The 19164-nt window shown below is 40.7% G+C and overlaps 1 protein-coding gene across 10 annotated transcripts in view; it reads left to right on the top strand.

Moving 5' to 3' along the window:
• SIPA1L1 (signal induced proliferation associated 1 like 1) overlaps positions 1-19164 on the top strand; it is a 502626-nt gene that overhangs the window by 354259 nt on the left and 129203 nt on the right. For 9 of the 10 annotated variants that reach the window (XM_068543380.1, XM_068543408.1, XM_068543417.1 and 6 more), the window contains one exon: positions 11677-13471. In XM_068543380.1, the coding sequence (XP_068399481.1) occupies positions 11974-13471 (1498 nt within the window). In that variant the 5' untranslated portion in view covers positions 11677-11973. Of the gene's footprint in view, positions 1-10802; positions 10826-11676; positions 13472-19164 lie in introns of those variants that run through there. The other variant, XM_068543423.1, reaches the window with a different exon arrangement.

The following is a 19164-nucleotide window of genomic DNA, read 5'->3' as shown; positions in this document are numbered from 1 at the left end:
TTTCATCAAAAAATTTTCAAAATCAGTTATTTTGTCAGAAAACTTCAAACTGACAGTCCCTCGCTTTTTATTCCCAGCAGAGCTGGTGTTAGAAGGTAATAATGCAAAGTGAAATCAATTTCTTTAAAGTGGAGAATCCCTCTCTTGTTTTTTATTCACCATAAATTACCTGCAGTCCTCTCAAGGGATGCTGTAAAAAAGGTAACGTGTCAGGGGATGGGGCGGGAGTGTGGACAACTTCCTGGAAGAGACAATACCCAAATGCAGTCTTGAAGGAAAAGAAAGAGTTCAGCAGGAGGAAGAGGGATGGGTGGGACTAAGCACAGAGAAGGAGGGAAGAGAATTGGGTGAGGTTATGTTTCAGTAGAAGTTGCCACCTGGTTTCTCCTGAAGGCTCCAGAGTGCGTTCAAGGTGCATTCAAGTACTTGCACCTGGTTCCCCTTTCCCTTTTACTAGAGCTGCAGGTTCCGAGAGTGCAGAGAGGCTGTGCTGTTAACCAGGGAGATGCATCATGCATTTGGGAAATTCTTTTGCCTTGAGAGCAGAGGGAAGTTATTGTGAGGTTTCGAGCAAGAGAGTGTAAGTGTTGTGCTTGCCTGCGTGCACTTTATAGAAACGCCTGCATAGGCAAAGTGATCACATTTTAAAGCGAGTGATAATGCAAACAGGACTGCATTTTAAGATCGAACTTACTATGTCCAGTTAGGGGATTTATTTCACTTTGCCACAAAAATGAAAAGGGTGACCAAGAAACAAAAGAAGACTTCCTGCCACAAGGTTTTATCTTGGAACACTTGGTCAGTCTGCATTTGACTTAACTTTTTTTCCCCTAGTTTGTAAATGAACATTGAAGTGATAAAGTTAATAGATTTGTAAGATCTCATTTAGAAATCAGAGGTTTTTAAGTTTGGAGGCATAGATAAAAATAACTTCATTTGAAGGTTATAATGTTTATGTATATCTGTATATGTACATAATTAGTAAAAAATACTAAAATTTTTATATAATTAGTAAAAAATTTACATAGTAAAAAAAAAAAAACCTTGGAGGGTTGTGGTGTGCATTGACTTAAAGTTCTTTCTTTGCTTTTTTCGTAATTTTTGTTGACAAGTTGCCAGAAACATTTGTATAGGGCTCCTGTTTTCAGAACCAGGATAAGTATATAAAAGATTCAAAATGTGTCCGTTGTCAAGTGTTTCATCAAGTGCTTTATGTCAGGTTGTCAAGGGAGGTCCCCTGCCTCCCCTGAACATAAGTAGATTGTTTCTTGCTTCATCACCCACCCTCCACCTTTCTTTTCTTTTTTTTCTGGTTCTGTAAGCACTGGAGTCAAGTCTCTTCGGATGTGAGCTGTTCCCTGCGCTGCATCCTTTCCCTCCCTCCTTCTTATTCAGTGCCTATCTTATTGTGTTTGTACTCCCGACCCCGGCACAGAGTCTGGAAGAATTGATGAACCAGTGGGGGGGCTACCATTGGGGCTGGGATTGGGATATCTTGAAGGAAAGATGTATTTTTCACTTTTTTAGCACTATTTCAGTTTTTTTTTTTTTTAACAAAGCGTATTCATTTTTTTAAAACAACTGAAAAAGGGGGCAGCAAAGTGGAGACTTTTGTATGGGAGAAAAATTATTTGAGGATAGAAGATAAAAATTATTTTGACCATTATTAATTTGATGGCAGTGATCTTTAATTTCTGTTTTCTGTTGTCTCTGCCACCTGTGCTGTACTAACCACCCCTCCTTCCCTTTTCCTGTGAATGTGTTTACTTACTTTGCTAGGATTCTTAACAGCAGATTCTATTGTGCATTAGTTATCTCATGTGATGGTGCCTTATCCAGTTCTGATTCACTTCTTGTTGCTCTTTTAAGAGATTTTCTCATTATTATGGCTGTTTTTCATGTACTTTGTTATTGAGTGGATTGAAGAGAGGAAGGTCAAACCGCTCTTATTTTTCATTCACGACTGTTGTGAAGACTCCTTAAGAGAGAACAATGAAGCTGAAATCTGTATTAAATTTCAGTGAAGGCGACTTTTTTTTGATAGGTCTCCCTCAACACAGTTTTTATGAGATAACCATAATTACTTTTTAGATTACAATATAAATTCTATTAATGTATCAATTAATTTCTAGTTCATCTTAGCTGGGACCGCATGGCTTTTGTTGCAAAGGATTCCATTTCAAGGATACTGAGCTTAGGTGCTTTGAGGGTGAGGATTGGATGGATCTGTGTCCTCCAGTACCTAAAATGTAATTGAGGAGGGAAGGCCCAACCATGTGTAGAGTTAATTTCAGAAAGCAGGAGAAGGAGAGGCATCTTATGGAGGGTGGGTCCTCCAGTGCCAGGAACATGGCTTAGGGATCAGACCCAGCAGTGACCCAGTCTTTTCTGAGTGGCAGGGTCTTAGTACGAACTGCGGTGGATGATACCTGCATGCAGATTGATGTGGGGAGTAAACGAGGTAGTTAGTGCACAGTAGGTGGTACAGATGGATGCTCAGACTGTAGTTACAGCTGGTGGCAGCAGATTGTTGAAAAAGCATGTTCTTGAAGGACAGCCTGGTGAAGCGGACAGGGTAGAAGTCAGGGAATGAGGAAGTCTGGCTTCACATGTGGGCTCGGCCCCAGCTGTTTAACCTTGGTGGACTTACGGTGGCCCTGAGACACCCCATGTGGAAAATGAAGGGATCGGACAAGGTATTCATTCTAATAACTCACAGTTTTAAAACTCTGAATGTAAGATCAAGAGGGACACCCTCGATTCCGGTTCAGTCATTGTGGAGCCTTAGGAAAAGGTGCTGGTTTGTGGAGGGCAGACTATTCCCTGCTGTTACAGGAAGAAGGAAGGCTTTTGGGGGTGGGTGCCACTTAATTCTGAGCTCCAGGCCTGAGTCACACAATAATGGGGTTGCAATTGAGGGGCCTCTGAAGTTTCACGAAAGACAAGTGACGTGACCACTGCAGCATTTTTTTTTTTTTTTTTTTTTTTAGGGGGACAAGCTTCTAATCTCAGTTAATCATTCGTGAGACAAAGAACGGGGAGTTAAAGGGTCTGTCTGGCCTTTCAGCATGTTCAGGCGAAATGGGAAAAGTCAGTGTGTGGCTTTTTCACGGGTAAACAAGGGGGGTCATTTGCTGGTTTTGCGATAGTCAAGAGAAAGAGTGGCACCACTGCAGCATTTTAAGGAAGTTAATTATCAATATATTTTCCCCACTGGGTGTAGAGATTCATGTCTGGATTGGGCTTCAGAAGTGATACTCAGGCTACAAATGGAGGCCTTTTTTCTTTTATAATGTATTTTCAAAATAGTTTTTCTGCCATAAATCCTCTAACTGCTATCCCAGTATTTATTGAGAGCCCTCCACGCAGTGAGCGCTTTGTCAGGCACAGTGTGCTTACCTCTCCAAAGGGAAGATACTCACCTCCCAGGGTGCTCGTGAGGGCTGAGAGGATGCACAAGGGTCAGAGAGCAGAAAACATGGCAGAGTCCCACGTTCTCCGAGCTCTGTGGGGAGAGAGTTTATCCTCAGAAATAAGAGTACAGTGAAACAGACAAATAACCCATCTGCGGTCTGTATTTAAGGGAACACTAAGGCAATGTGGAATGATTTTATGTTTTAATTTTTTCCTTTTAAGCTCTTGGTTCTTGGGTGGTATTTTAAAAGCTGCTATATGAAATATGGTTACTGTTGATATCAATCGTGATTAATAATGTTTAGGATATTAGAGTGTCGTGTAGAAGGAACTTTCTGTTCACCTGTTGTTCTTACGGATGTGGCTTTCTACTCTTTTCCTAAGCCAAAGTTAAATATGCCTCAAAGTGCCCTTTCTTAAATTGTTTTTGGAATATAAATACTCAAATGAGAAAACCATGATGTCTTTGACAAAGCCAGTTGTTCTGTCTTACTGAACCCTCTGGTTTCCTACACTCCTCTTTTCCTCTTCCGGTTAGATTTTAGGAACTTGAGAGTGGAAATGTTCCTTCTTTGCCTCCCCCTCTGATAGTGACTAGCTCAGTGCAAAGCATTGAACAGTGCTCGAATAGCCCACGCTGGCAGCCTGAAAAGCTGTCCTTAGTGATGCAGATTCTCAGCTGTGGTTCATCCCGTGTGGATCAAAGGCAATTTTTCATGGCTTGTATAGTTTAAATCTGACTTAATACAGTTCAGACCATCTCTTTCCTCCCTGCCCTCAGAGAAAGTCAGTACTACTAGATTCTTCCTTTCCGGGTTAAATGTACAGTTTCAGTTCCTTGAGCCATCGATACCTCATAGCACTGTTATAATGCTCTCCAGAGTGTTGGTCTGCAGTCCAAATGGTGACCTTCTTCCAATTTAGCTCGAGTCTCCGCAGAAGGAGGGTTGTGAGGACAAAAGGTGAGAAGTACGTGTACATCGGAAAGTAGATGTGTTCCAGGAAAGGGCAACGAGTGATGATGACTCGGTCTGTGCTTCGTTTAGGCGGCCTCACCTGACTGCCCACGTCACTGCAACCTTGTGAAAGGGTGAAATGGAGACTCTAGGGTATGTCAATATTAAATATAAAAAAAGCAATATTAAATACGAAGAAATGAGGAAATATAAGCAATTGTGTTCATCATCTGTATGGAGTAATTATTCAAATCCTGTAAATACTGCTAATCTTACAATCTTTAGTAATCTATACTTTATATAGCCCTCTTTGATTCCATTTTACTCAGGGGATTTAGCATAAGATCATCTTATTGGAAGGACCTGATAGCTGTTGAATTTTGACTTGTTTGGTGATTTGAATGGTTGGAGGTTTAATATGGTGCAGTCTTTAATAATTAGTATTCAAAATCATACTACATACCCAGATCATATTTTATTTTATTTTATTTTTTTTAAAGATTTATTGATTGATTGCTATGTTGGGTCTTTGTTTCTGTGCTAGGGCTTTCTCTAGTTGCGGCAAACGGGGGCCACTCTTCATCGCGATGCGCGGGCCTCTCACTATCGTGGCCTCTCTTTGTTGTGGAGCACAGGCTCCAGACGCACAGGCTCAGTAATTGTGGCTCACGGGCCTAGTTGCTCCGTGGCATGTGGGATCTTCCCAGACCAGGCCTCGAACCCGTGTCCCCTGCATTGGCAGGCAGATTCTCAACCACTGTGCCACCAGGAAGCCCTTATTTTATTTTTTTGGTAACAGAATGATGTTTCTTTTTTTTCTCCTACGTTTTTTCTTCTGATTATAAAAGTTATAGTGCTTATTTTAGAAAATAAATAATATAGACCAATACCAAAAAGAAAGAAAAAAAATTATTCATAATCTAACTGTGTAACAACAAGCATTATAAATCCTTTGGTGAGCTTCCTTTGGCTTGTTTATATATCTTTATATAACTTTAAAAAGCATAGCTAAATTTATAGTGTGTATACCATTTTGTTTGTATCCTGAATTCTTCTGAAACTGGGCCTGTTTGTGCCCAGTTACATTCAATAGGATGCACAGTATAAAAATGTTTTTGTTTTTTTTTAAAGTTAGTCCATGGTCAAATCAGTTAAGAAATATCTTAGTTTAGTAGTAAGTGTTGGGTTTTTGTTTTTCTTGTTTTTTTTTTAACTGTAGATTTCATAGAGCCTTAATATACTAACATGTATTATCATGTCGTAACAGAGGTGATAGTGTGTCCCTGCCTTATTTACTCATGGAACCCTTTCTTATGAATTAATAACTTGGATTTGAAGCACAATTCAGGGAAAGTTGATAAGCCTTTCCCCCTGCATAGTAGACATTTATTGGTTGTCTCCCCTGACATCCATTTCTCACATGCCTTTCCCCAGATCCTATTTGGTAATAGGGTGATCAGTACTAGATCACAGTTTGCAGGATTGATGAATAACTTTTTAATGGATTTTAAATGAATATTAATGTACAAATTAGTATTTTCAAAACACTCACTCCTTCGTGGATTTAGTCTGCTCTCTTGATATCCTGGGTGCCGGCCATGGAAACTCCATGCCCCTGATGAGTTGGTGAGCTCTGATTTCTCTTCCTTGAAAGTGTTCATTTGCTGCACCGAAAACACTATTTTTCCCCTAATAATCCTGGTTCACTGTTACCTTCTACTTATTACCTTTTACCCTACTTTTTACCTTTTACTTCCCTACTTCAAGCTCCTCACACCTAGCTCTTTGACATTATATTAATTGCTTACTGCGTAAATTTTGTCATATTTAAATATAAGTGTTCGAATTTATTCTTTTCTCCTTTACTTTGCCAGCTGTGGAATTGTTTCCCTACCCATCAGTAATTCTATCCTGTATCTTGCTCCATACGTTTTTAATTTTATCACCTCTCTTCTGCCATCAAGCTCACTGCCAAATTTTCATGTTGTTTCCTTCACCCGCAACTATGCAAAGTATCTTCAAGCCTTACTAGGCCTTTGAAATGGAACTTTCTTCGTTGAACTTTTTTAGTTTGGAGGGTGGGTGGGAGGCAAACGTTATTGTCTCTTTTGGTCCTCACTCTGTCCAAACAAGCACTTTTTAAAAAATATTTATCCTCATTTTTTTGTGGCTGCGTCGGGTCTTAGTTGCGGCGCATGGGATCTTCGCTGAGGCAGGCAGGATCTTTTCGTTATGGTGTGCGTTCTCTTTGTTGCGGCGCCCGGGTTTCTCTACTTGTGGCGCTTGGGCTTCTCTGTAGTTGTAGTGTGCAGGTTTTCTCTCTCTGGCTGTGGCGCACAGGCTCCAGAGTGCGTGGGCTCTCTCATTGGGGTGCGCGAGCTCAGTAGTTGGTGGCGAGTGGGCTTAGTTGCCCCGCGGCACGTTGGATGTTAGTCCTCCCACCAGGGATCGAACCCGCATCCCCTGTGTTGGAAGGCGGATTCTTTACTGCTGGACCAACAGGGAAGTCTCCAAACAAGCACATTTTAAATTGCTTTCTTACCTCTAAACTCAAATGTAACTTTATCCTGTTATGTATGTTTTGTATCCATAACTTCTTTTTTCACTTTGGTAATTCCAGGGCAAGTTATCTGAATCTACTTTGTCTCCATCAGTGCTTTTTTAGATAGTGAACATTTGGAGAGCAGGAACTAGATTTATCAACTCCTCTCTTCCCAGTCCTTCCTACTTTTTGTTGAAGGGATAGAACGGAAATGAAAGAAGGGGGAAGTCCAGTCTAAAAAGTTATGTGCTGATTCATAAAGCTTAAATTATCCAGGACATTGCACGGAGTCGTTTGTATGTGTTTCAAGGCTAACTTGAAAGAGTGAGATGTCCCTTCTATCTGAGATGTTACTTTTATGTAATGTGAGTGAAATTCAGGAAAGCCAAGAAGGGATGTAAAGAGAATTGTTGGCCTTATTTGGTTATCTTAGCTAATCTAATGTTCAAGCACTGTGGTGTGATATTTCTGTTTTGAAATAAAGTTTCCTGTTACAATCCAAAGCAAGAGTATTTATGGGTATTTTAAGTCTGTGTATACAACTTCATAAACTATTTACATTGACATTTTCATAAATACTGATGTTGTATATCTGTGGAATCTCGGGGTATTTGTATAGTTATTCATCATCAAAATTCCTTCTATTGCCTGTAAGCATTGAGAGTTGGCCCTGTATTTGAGGCTGTACCAGTTAAGGAATCTAACAACATCCCATTTTGGAATATGGAAGTAATTGATGAGGAATGCTACATCTTTTTAGTGAATGTAACATCGTATTGCAGATTATTTCAGGGCAGGAACTGTAAGTTGTTGTTGGTTTTTTCTTTCCTTCCCACATCTTCTTGTGTAACCTTTAAACTATTCTTTATGCCCTTGGCACAAAGAAAGTTTCCCATGTTGTTCCTTTCGTTTGGTTCCTTCAATTATTTATTGTTCTCACTTCCTTATCACCCATTTATTTCTTGGAAAAATTTTATTTTCCCATTTTTTCTGCTTGTTAGTTAATTCATTGTTGAAAATAGATAAAAAGGGAAGATATCAAATGAGCACGTGCATATATTTTATCTGGAGTTTAGGGGAGAGGGTCATGAGAAGAAATTTGGAGGTAACTGCATAGAGATAATATTTAAAGCTGTGGGTACCTATGACATCACCAGACAGTAGTGGCTACCATGCAGATATCTCCCAAAGTAATTTCATTATCCTGCTTCATTCAGTTGCACAGGCAGCTGATCCAATGAAGTCAACACCCTGCTTTCCAGAGTAATACTTTTACTCCAGTGTAGCCAGGCCTGCGATCTCATCCTAATGCACTCAGTGCTCACATGGATCCTAATGCTGATACCCTTTACAGCCCCTTCCAAAACTCTGAAGACTGGTAAGAGAAGTAAGCCAAGCATACCACCCTGGAATCACTAGCTTTTGAATGGAGCCCACCAGCGATCCTGAGGAATGAGCCAAAAGAAAGAGGCACCAGAAATTAAGGAGAACGTGTTCATCATGGAGGCCTAGAGAAGACACAGTTTCAGGAAGGAGGGGGAGAGGTCAAGAATGTAAATGTCTCAGTGAGCCAGGATGACAGGGACTGTTTTTACACCTGTAGCTTCCCTTGGAGGGAGGGACTGTTTCCCCAAATATCCCTAGCACCAAGTGTGTGGTCTGTGTTCAGAAGAGAATGCAGCAAGGCTCAGGGTGATTGAGAGGAGAGGGGGAGGTACTTCTTCTGGAAAAATGGTGTTATCAGAAAAAGCTGATAGGTTACCTGGTGATGGACCTTGAGTGATGGAAAGACTTTCATCTACTAGACGTTGAACGCATCTTCTCCTTTTCTGATAGTTTCCAGGACCTCACAGAACTAGACTGGTACTGGTATCCTAGGTAAATGGATCTACCATGGACTCAAATAGTACCCAGAGCTGTAAAATTAAACATATGACAAGGATATTTCTTAAATAGTTTACTCTTTCAACAGATGGAGGTGACATGCTGTAAATTAGTATTGCTCTTCTAGTCTGTTGTTTTTTACCATATTTAATGATGCTTAGGCAGGTTTGCTGATAATTAGGAGAATTGCTGATAACTGTCAGTATATGTTTGCTCTTTCCATCCACCCCGAGGAATAGGTTTTAGGTGTTATTGATGTGTCATCATATTACACACATGGATGGCATCTTTATTTTCAACTAGTACTTGAATAAATGCAAAGCATATATGTTTGTTTAGATGCTACTCTGTGTCTGATGTTTCATATTGTGCCTAAAGGGGTTTGTTGCTATAAATAAGGATGGGAAAGAGGAAGGGGAAGAGAAAAGGAAAAAAGGTCCTCATGACAAGAAAAGAAAATCTGCTGTTTAACTTAGTTGTCCATCTGGGAACCTTCTCCGTTTTTACGGGTCATTAAACTGTGGGTACTCTCTCCCCTATGTGTGCCCGTCTATATTTTGAAATTAAAAGATAACATTGACTTGTTATTATAATCAAGATGTAATAGGAGTCTTGGCATTTCCTTTAAATTACAAAGGAACATAGTTACATCTGTGTAAGATTTTTTTAAACCCATTAAAAAACACGGGAAGCATATGAGATGGTTCTGCAAAGGTGTCCTGTAGTAGTGACGATCAAGAGTGGAGATTTTTCAAGTCAGTGCTATTTACTGTATTTTGGTGCTGGCCCTCAGCTTCCTCCTACAATGGATATAACTTCACATATCCTAAAAAAGGCAGTCCTGCAGCGAACTCTACTCTAAGGGGAAGGAAATGTGGAAAGAAAAGAGTTTTTACCCCGGTGGGATTGGTGCATTGGCTTTTTAGAGAATGTCTGTTCTGGGAATGGTAGGTGATTTATTTGCATTTCTGTGAGCTTGTGAGAAGCATTGCAAACATCTGATTTTCATAAGAATCTATTGAGAATTATTTTGTATGTCAGTGTATTCTTTCTTTGAAAGCTATTTCACTGCAATAAACAGCTTCTTTTTCCCTAGTTCGTTACAAAATAGCTCATAAATTGTGGTTTGGGGTTGTCAATTTTTTTTTTGAAATGGGCTAGTGTTTATTTTGCATCTTGCTTCAGTTGCCCAGTTTCCTTCCATTTTATAAGGAGCACTTCTTGAACCTTGGCTGTGGCCACATGGGCTGCCTTCAGATTCGGCAGTTAGCACATTATTCCACTTGAAGGTTGACAGTTCAAGAGGAGCTTGGACAGTTCCCAGATGTAAAGTCAAATCATAGCAATCTGACGATAGAAGTATCTAGAAAGCTCAAAAGCCAGGTTTAATGGGTAGTTGTGCAAAACCATTATCCCTTTCACAAAAGATGGTGAAGAGGAGCGAGAGGGAAAACAATTGGCGTTACTGTGCCGGGCTGGTCTGAGCAGCCCGTGCGAGCGCAGCTGGAGTTCAGCTGGCCCTGCATTCTGCAGGCGGCCGTACGTTTTGAAACACCCCTAAATGTTCCAGCCTTTAAATAGCAGCGAGTCTTCTAAAATGATGCTGCATAGCGCAGGAGAAATTAAAGCGGCTGCCTGGGAGGCAGGAAGCCGACTAGCGAGATGCTTAATTACCGTGGAAGTAAGTGCTTGTTGCCGGGGAGCGGAGCGCAGCGAGCGCGGGTCGGCCTGGGTGTCAGCCGTGATTTGTAGACAATGCGGCCCCGGCAGCGCAGTGCTGGTTCAGCAGCATCTTTCCAAACATGCATCTGGCAGGAATTTAAAGGCCGCCTCTTGTGTAATTTGTGGAACCTTGGAAAAGGGTGCTCTGCCTTTATTTTCATGACGAACGCAACCATTCAGGATTTTGTGCTCAGAATTTGTGCCTCTCTCCTCCTGATTGACGTGCTCCTGAGGAAGTTGGCTTTCTTCACCTGTCACCTGGAAGGATGTTAGCAGTTCTCTGTCGTCGCCTGGGGCATATGGAAAGGTCTGTCCACAGCAGCATTTGGTTTCTGCTGTCTTCATAAATTAGTGCCAAAGGGTGGGGTGGGTTGCAGTGTGTAAGGAAATGCAGGCATTTTGCTAATGAGTGAAATGTTTCTAGCTTTAAGGGTAGATGGATCTCAGAGCTTGGGAAGAGGTGGTGGAAAACGCTGGATGCATTCTGAAATACTCCTCTTTGGCATAAGTAATAAAGTAGAGGGAAATATAGAAGCGTGCTAATGGGTAGAATGGCTCCGGGAAAACCCTGTTTATTTTCTCTCTATTGTATTTGCTCTTGCCAACTCTGTTAAGCCTTTGTAAGGAAACAAAAAAACAAGTTTGGATTTTGAAATACAGAAGAGGTTAAAAAGTGAGCGTTGCGACATATTCAGTGACATAATTTTTCAATTTTTAGTCTTGTTAAAAAAACTGTACGTTGCTCTAATTATCAGACTCTGTTGGTTATGCCTTGAACTTCTGGTCAGCACAGTGGTTCATGATATTCTACACTATTAGAGGTCATTGGAGTCTGTACGTCGTCTTTACTTGGGCTAGGAGCCTTGATATCCTGGAACGAGATCCCTCACCCCCCTTCGTAGTGATATGAAACAGTTCAATTAATCTGAAGTGTTAATAGTCTTTTAAAATATATATAATTTAAATGATGGATATTACTAAATGCTTTCACTTTCTTCCTTCCTTTCAAGCCTGCTTTACTAAAAAGATGGGTTGATCCTTATCAACCACAATCCATTAGTGAGTCTTTTATTTGCATGTGTCCGGTTTTGGCAATTGCATGTTTATTTTTAGATGTATTTATCAAATGCTAATTCCAATTGTCCTTCTCTCTTTTAGAGAAAGCATGGGATTATGGCAATCACAGAGTCCCAGAGATACAAGTTGCATTCAGTTTTTTTCTGAAAGAAAGCCATCTATCAAAGTGAAGCAGAGGAACTCTTGTGGATTATAATGTTTTGAAGGTCTGGATTTTCAGAGGTTTGAAAATAAGGCATTGTTTAACCTTTTAATTGAAAAAGATCTCATGCAACTGATGTATTTTCTGGAAGCCATTCTCCAAAAGGGAAGTGCACATTTAAAACTTAGGTATGATGGTCCTTTCTGCAGGGATTTAAGTCTGATTGCTTTTACATCATGACCAGCTTGAAACGGTCTCAGACAGAAAGGCCGGTTGCCACTGAAAGGGCGTCTGTTGTGGGCACAGATGGCACCCCCAAAGTCCACACGGACGACTTCTACATGCGACGCTTCAGGTCCCAAAACGGCAGCTTAGGGTCATCAGTCATGGCTCCTGTAGGCCCCCCCCGAAGTGAAGGTTCTCATCATATAACCTCGACCCCTGGGGTCCCAAAGATGGGGGTTCGGGCAAGGATTGCGGATTGGCCCCCAAGAAAGGAAAATGTAAAAGAACCTAGCCGTTCAAGCCAGGAAATAGAAACCTCAAGTTGCCTTGAGAGCATGTCCTCCAAAAGCAGTCCTGTGAGTCAGGGAAGTTCTGTAAGCCTCAATTCCAGTGACTCAGCCATGTTAAAAAGCATACAGAACACACTGAAAAACAAGACGAGGCCGTCGGAGAGCATGGACTCCAGATTTCTCATGCCTGAAGCCTACCCCAGCTCCCCCAGGAAAGCTCTGCGCCGGATACGGCAGCGCAGCAACAGCGATATCACCATAAGTGAACTTGACGTGGATAGCTTTGATGAATGTATCTCGCCCACCTACAAGACGGGGCCGTCACTGCACAGGGAATACGGTAGCACATCTTCAATCGATAAGCAGGGAACGTCCGGAGACAGCTTCTTTGACTTGTTAAAGGGCTACAAAGACGACAAGTCTGATCGAGGTCCCACTCCGACCAAGCTCAGTGACTTTCTCATCGCCGGTGGGGGCAAAGGCTCAGGTTTCTCCTTGGATGTCATAGACGGGCCCATCACACAGAGAGAGAACCTCAGGCTCTTTAAGGAAAGGGAAAAACCACTCAAGCGGCGTTCCAAGTCTGAAACCGGAGACTCGTCCATTTTTCGTAAATTACGCAATACCAAAGGTGAAGAACTTGGGAAATCGTCGGATCTTGAAGATAATCGATCGGAAGACTCTGTCAGGCCCTGGACGTGCCCAAAGTGCTTTGCCCACTACGACGTCCAGAGTATATTATTTGACTTGAACGAGGCGGTTATGAACAGGCACAGTGTAATTAAGAGGAGAAACACCACCACGGGGGCTTCGGCAGCTGCGGTGGCATCCTTAGTCTCGGGGCCTTTGTCCCACTCGGCCAGTTTTAGCTCCCCGATGGGCAGCACAGAGGACCTGAACTCCAAAGGAAGCCTCAGCATGGACCAGGGAGACGATAAAAGCAATGAACTTGTAATGAGCTGTCCGTATTTTCGGAATGAGATCGGTGGAGAAGGGGAAAGGAAAATCAGCCTGTCCAAATCAAATTCTGGTTCCTTTAGTGGATGTGAAAGTGCCTCCTTTGAGTCTACCCTCAGCTCCCATTGTACAAACGCAGGAGTGGCAGTACTTGAAGTGCCCAAGGAAAACTTGGTGTTGCACCTGGATCGAGTGAAAAGATACATCGTGGAACATGTGGATCTCGGCGCATACTATTACAGGAAGTTTTTCTATCAGAAGGGTGAGTAGAAATCTTTTATTATTTTAATTTTCTTTTGCCATACTTTCTGAAAAAGAGTACTGTCTATTAGGTTTTTTAAGCAGCGTGATGTAAGATTTGCATGAATGCCTTCTCCTGATGGTGAAAGAGTTAAATAGTTATTTGCTGCAGTGTATTTCCTTTTGCATTTTTGAGTTACTTTCTCCTTTTAGATGCATTAAATATCTTGTATTGACTAGCTTATGAAATATTAATTTTTTTTAAAACCTTTGATTTAATGGATGAAATTGTAATCTTTGTGTAGAAGACTTGCTGTGTCGCCTTTAGGGATAAATGTCATATAAAGTTAAAAATATTATAAATGCAGCTTTTTTTTAAGGGGTTACTAAAGCAATCTTAATGCTGTTTTTCATTTATTTAGCACTTTTACAGTTAGTACGGGACCATTTCTTTTCTGCCTCAATATTCTCATCAGTAAATGGGAATTATAATACATTCCTGTTCATTTCACAGGAATTTTAGTGAGAATTAATTTTAACTATTTGACAAAAGTATCAGAGCCAGGAATCAAACCTAGGTCTTCTAGATTTGAGTATAAAAGTCACTGGAGTGAGAAGTACTGTTAACATGTTGGTGACTTCCTTTTCCATTTTGTGTGGGGGAAAATACATGCCTATATTGTTGGATTGTACTGCATGTGAACTGTATTTGTATACAGTTTTATCTCATGCTTTTAAGAAAACTCTGTGATTCATTGAAAAGTAGTTTAAATGAACTCTTAAGAGCTTTCTAGTAGTGTTTTTGAGCAGCATTATTAATTGAAGAATGAGTTTGTCACGCGAGCACCCAAGCTAGGAAACAGGATGCTTGCCGAGGAAGAACATACACCTGTGGTCCACTAGCTAGCTCAGTCATTTCTGCATTGAACCCAAGTGAGAGGCCCCCTGTATGCAAGCTACTAGAGCAGTTTTTGTTTTCCCACCTACTGTTTGGGGGTTTTGAGTCCTGCCTAAGTCCTTTTGAGATTTATTCTTCGGAATGAAGTTTCATTTCTAGTACTTCATTCTGGTACTCTAGCTTTATGACAGTGCTCACTTTTTTTTTTTTTTTTTTTTAAGAAATTCACGTTCTTTTATTTATTTATTTATTTATTTATTTATTTATTTATTTATTTATGACTGTGTTGAGTCTTCGTTTCTGTGCGAGGGCTTTCTCTAGTTGCAGTGGGGACCACTCTTCATCGCGGTGCGCGGGCCTCTCACCATCGCGGCCTCTCTTGTTGCAGAGCACGGGCTCCAGACGCGCAGGCTCAGTAATTGTGGCTCACGGGCCCAGTTGCTCCGTGGCATGTGGGATCTTCCCAGACCAGGGCTCGAACCCGTGTCCCCTGCATTGGCAGGCAGATTCTCAACCACTGCACCACCAGGGAAGCCCAGTGCTCACTTTAAAATAAAATTTGTTGTAAGGTTATTACATGGTCAACCCCATTCACGGGAGTTTATTGACCAAAAGAATCTTGTCTTGGTGCTCAGTATCCATGTCTCTTAAACATCTATGGCATAGGTCCTGAAACCAATATGATAATGAAAATCCCAAATTCATTTGTAAGCCATCTTTATTTTCTCAGCATAACCTTCTGGAGTTCAGATTTTAGAAATCACTTCTTTCTCATTCTGTCCGTTAGGCTACAGGGTTTCTCGACCTTGCCATCTTGGCATTTGGGGCCAGATAATTCTTTGTTTGGGGGGATGTGTCATATGCATTGTAGGATATAAGATGTTTAGCAGCGTCCCTGGCCTCTACACCCCAGATGCCAATAGGTGCCCCCAATTGTGATGACCTAAAAAAGTCTCCAGTCGTTGCCATGTGTCCTTAGGAAGTAAAATTGCCCCTAGCTGAAAACCCCTGTTTTGCTGTACCTGGGGAAGTTTTCCACAGGTGTTTGTGAGCTGTCTATAAGTGATGCCATCTTGCTAAAGAACTGACACTCCAACATGAGAAAGAACATGTTACTTACAGTCTTTATTTATGTAGTAGTTGGCTCTTTTCCTATTAGGCAATATGATCACATTAATGATGAACATTTTGAGTACTTACTGTGTACCAGGAACTTAGCATTTGGTATGACGTGCATTTTCTCATTTCACCCTCTCCATGCCCACTGGGGTATAGGTATCGTTATCGATGGCATTTTCCAGATGAGAAAACTGGGGTGTAAGTGGCTGGTTTTAAGCTGTTAAGCTGTCACGAAGCTAGTAATATTGGAGCCAGGATTTCACCCTTGGAGTGGCTGACCAGAGTCATGTTCTTGACTGCCTTGCCTTGCTCTCTATTATATTAGACTAAAGGGAAGGAGTATATTTTTATCTTTAAACCTGGTAAAATTTTGTTCAACGTACTTTGTCTTTCAAAAGTAAGGAATAAAAATTTGAACACCTTTATTCCAGAGTAATCCAGCTTAGATCATAGCACTTCATAAGTTTAAGAGCAGTTAATTGAAAGTAGTTTCTAATTTAAGCCATAGAAAATACCCTCTTAGCTAACATAATTGGAACAAGTTAACTGAAAAAAATCATTAAGCCAGGGAATCTTTCAGAAGTATACATACTCAAAATACTTTATTTTCATTAAGATATATAATAATAACTATATATTTGCTAAACTCTTGTGAGAGGCCGAGGGCGTTTCTTTGACAGTGATTCTACTATTTTGAATTCTACATTGTGTGAATAGTATAAACCATAAGAGCAAAAATATAGACGCTAGCAAAGCAATCTGAATCTTACAGTCTGAGGCTTCAGAATTTTTTCTCATTTTTTATAGGTCTCGCCCACATCTAATCCAACAGCTTTCCTTTAGTGATTGCTTTTATGAAGTCTTTCCAAAGCCTTCAGTTTAGTTTTTAATAGAAACAAGATTTATCTCTTGTACTCATATTCCATCAGCTTTCATAATATTTAATTAAATTTCATAATTACAATAACAAGTCAACTGGCATAAGCAGGTTTGGGAAGACACAGCCGATTCTTTGTCAGCATGGAGTCCCAACTGGTGGGACCAGAAAGTGTGTGTGGCACTAGAGATTGCCTGCTAGTGCCATTGGGCATTTATCATTGTGGTTTACAGAGGGAACACAGAGCAGTAGTCAATACATGAAGCTGGTCCAGTGGAAGGCAATATCAGAGAGCACCTGCTGTGTTTTCTTAGGCTATACAACTTAGAATTTTCAAATTAGGCAGGTCATTTGTCGCAATATGATAAGATACAACAAATTATGGCTCTGAATGACATCACTTGAAGCTGCAATTAACACCCCTAAAGTATAACTGTGTATTAAAAAATTTATATAGTATCTAAACTTTCCTTAAATTTTATTTTCTTGAAGGATAGTTTATTTACAATGTTGTGTTTAATTTCTGCTGTACAGCAAAGTGATTCAGTTATACATATATATGCATTCTTTTTCATATTCTTTTCCTTTATGGTTTATCACAGGATATTGAATATAGTTCCCTGTGCCATACAGTAGGACCCTGTTGTTTATCCATTCTACGTATAGTAGTTTGCATGTGCTAATCCCAAACTCCCACTCCATCCCTCCCCCATTCCCTTTCCCTCTTGGCAACCACAAGTCTGTTCTCTATGTCTATGAGTCTGTTTCTGTTTCATAGATAAGTTCATTTGCGTCATATTTTAGACTCCATATATAAATGGTATCTGCACTTTTCATCACAGTATAAAATAGAGTTAGACAAGTAATTCTGTCTTATGATTTTTAATATACAACTTGATTCAGTGACATTAGTGCACTAACTCATTTTTCCTAATCAGAACCTGGAAGCGAGTCATCTTGTTGAAGGAGTACGTCAATGTCAGATATAATTTATCTTCCAGCAACATGGAGTAGTACTACTGACCTGGTTGTTACTACAACCTCTTTATCACCAGATATTTTCCATTCTGCCGTTTAATGAATTCCTGACTTCACTGTGGCTAAGTCTCTGAGGGGAAAATATTCACTTTACTGAAGTGTATATTGTTGACATTATATGTAAAATTTAATTGTATTAGGCTGATGAAGCTGCCATCACTTTTTAATATTACATTGTTTTTATGAACATCATTGTTTTGCAAATTTAGACTTGAGAGGATATTTGGCTCTGTCACATAAGTCCAGTCCATTGCTGGAAAGATGCTGGCCCAGTAGAGGAATCCCACTGTTTGCATTTATTGAAAGAAGCAACACACCATCAATGTTTTTTCTGGTCCTTCCTCCTGCCCACTTCTCTTTGCTGTCTTGCCAGTGTGTGTGGTGTTTTTATTGAGACTCACCTAGGATTGAATGACAGTAATAATGTAGCTAACATGTATTGTGTTATTACTTTGTACTTTATGCAGACCTCCTCACATAATGCTCATAAGACCCCAAGGCAAAGTTGTCATTGCGATAAGTCCAAGTGATACAACAACATCCTTCTTAGGCACAAACTAGGCAGTAGGATAGCATCAAAATTAATCTGGTCATCTCCCTTTGAGTACATATATATTTTGTGTTTAGTTTTTACTTAGATAGTCACCATGATTAAAGTAGCAGTACAGGACTTTTTCAGTTTTGCACTGAGCATACAAGTATCTGAGGCACATCCTCGCTGAATCCCATTCAGAAGGATGCACTAATGGAAAAGAGAGGAGCCCGTGGGTTGCCTTGGCAGTGGTGTTTGTTGCTCCATTGATCAAAAGTGTTGATAGGCTTATCTGATGCCAGACAGGGTGTCACTCTCAAAGTCAAGTTATTGAAGATGCTGTGATAGGAAAGGGCCTCTTCCCCCTGCCCAGTGGCCAGGAGCAGCTGCCATTATCTGGTCTGAAGCTCATCTGCGAATATTTGCCCACTCCTGAAAAGAAGAAACACTAATGCTCTGCACCTGATTATTCTTCTGATAACTCTGAACCACCAGATTTGATTGTTCTTTTCCGGTTTACCTTCCTCCTCCTACACCTCCACCCCGCCCTACCCCACCATACATGAGTGTTCGCACACCCACACCCACACACCCACACCCACACCTACACCCACCAAAGTCAGGTTCAGCAGTCCGCTGGGCTCCAGGATTATCAGTTTGAGGACACAAACAAATTGGATTTCAGTTGGTCTCGCAATGTCCAATTTTCTGTATTTACCTCTCACCCTCTTCTAATCAGCTGTCTTTAACATTTCTTTAGACTTGACTATATGCACTGAACTTCACTTGTACTTGAAGTGACAGCTTTAGTGCTCTGATATACTCTCCAGTTGTGTTATCAGGAGCTATTCTGCTAGTTCAGTTTGTTAAATGAGCATCATTAAGTACCTATTGTAAGTTTTAGTGGATTATCGTAGGGTACATGCAGACCATCAGAGAACATCGTACAGCTAAACTTATTTGTAAAGCCCTGGCTTATTTTGTTTGTTTAATTCTTCTGTAAGTATAGCAACATTAAGCTTGAGGAAAGTACTATGGGATGCCTTATACTCAGAGTTATTTTTTTTTAATTAATTAATTTATTTATTTATGGCTTTGTTGGGTCTTCATTTCTGTGCGAGGGCTTTCTCTAGTTGTGGCAAGCGGGGGCCACTCTTCATCGCGGGGCGCAGGCCTCTCACTATCGCAGCATCTCTTGTTGCAGAGCACAGGCTCCAGACGTGCAGGCTCAGTAATTGCGGCTCACGGGCC

The sequence above is a fragment of the Eschrichtius robustus genome, chromosome 1, assembly GCF_028021215.1.
Source record: "Eschrichtius robustus isolate mEscRob2 chromosome 1, mEscRob2.pri, whole genome shotgun sequence".
In the NCBI taxonomy this organism is placed as follows: domain Eukaryota; kingdom Metazoa; phylum Chordata; class Mammalia; order Artiodactyla; family Eschrichtiidae; genus Eschrichtius; species Eschrichtius robustus.
This window is presented reverse-complemented; position numbering and strand designations above follow the sequence as displayed.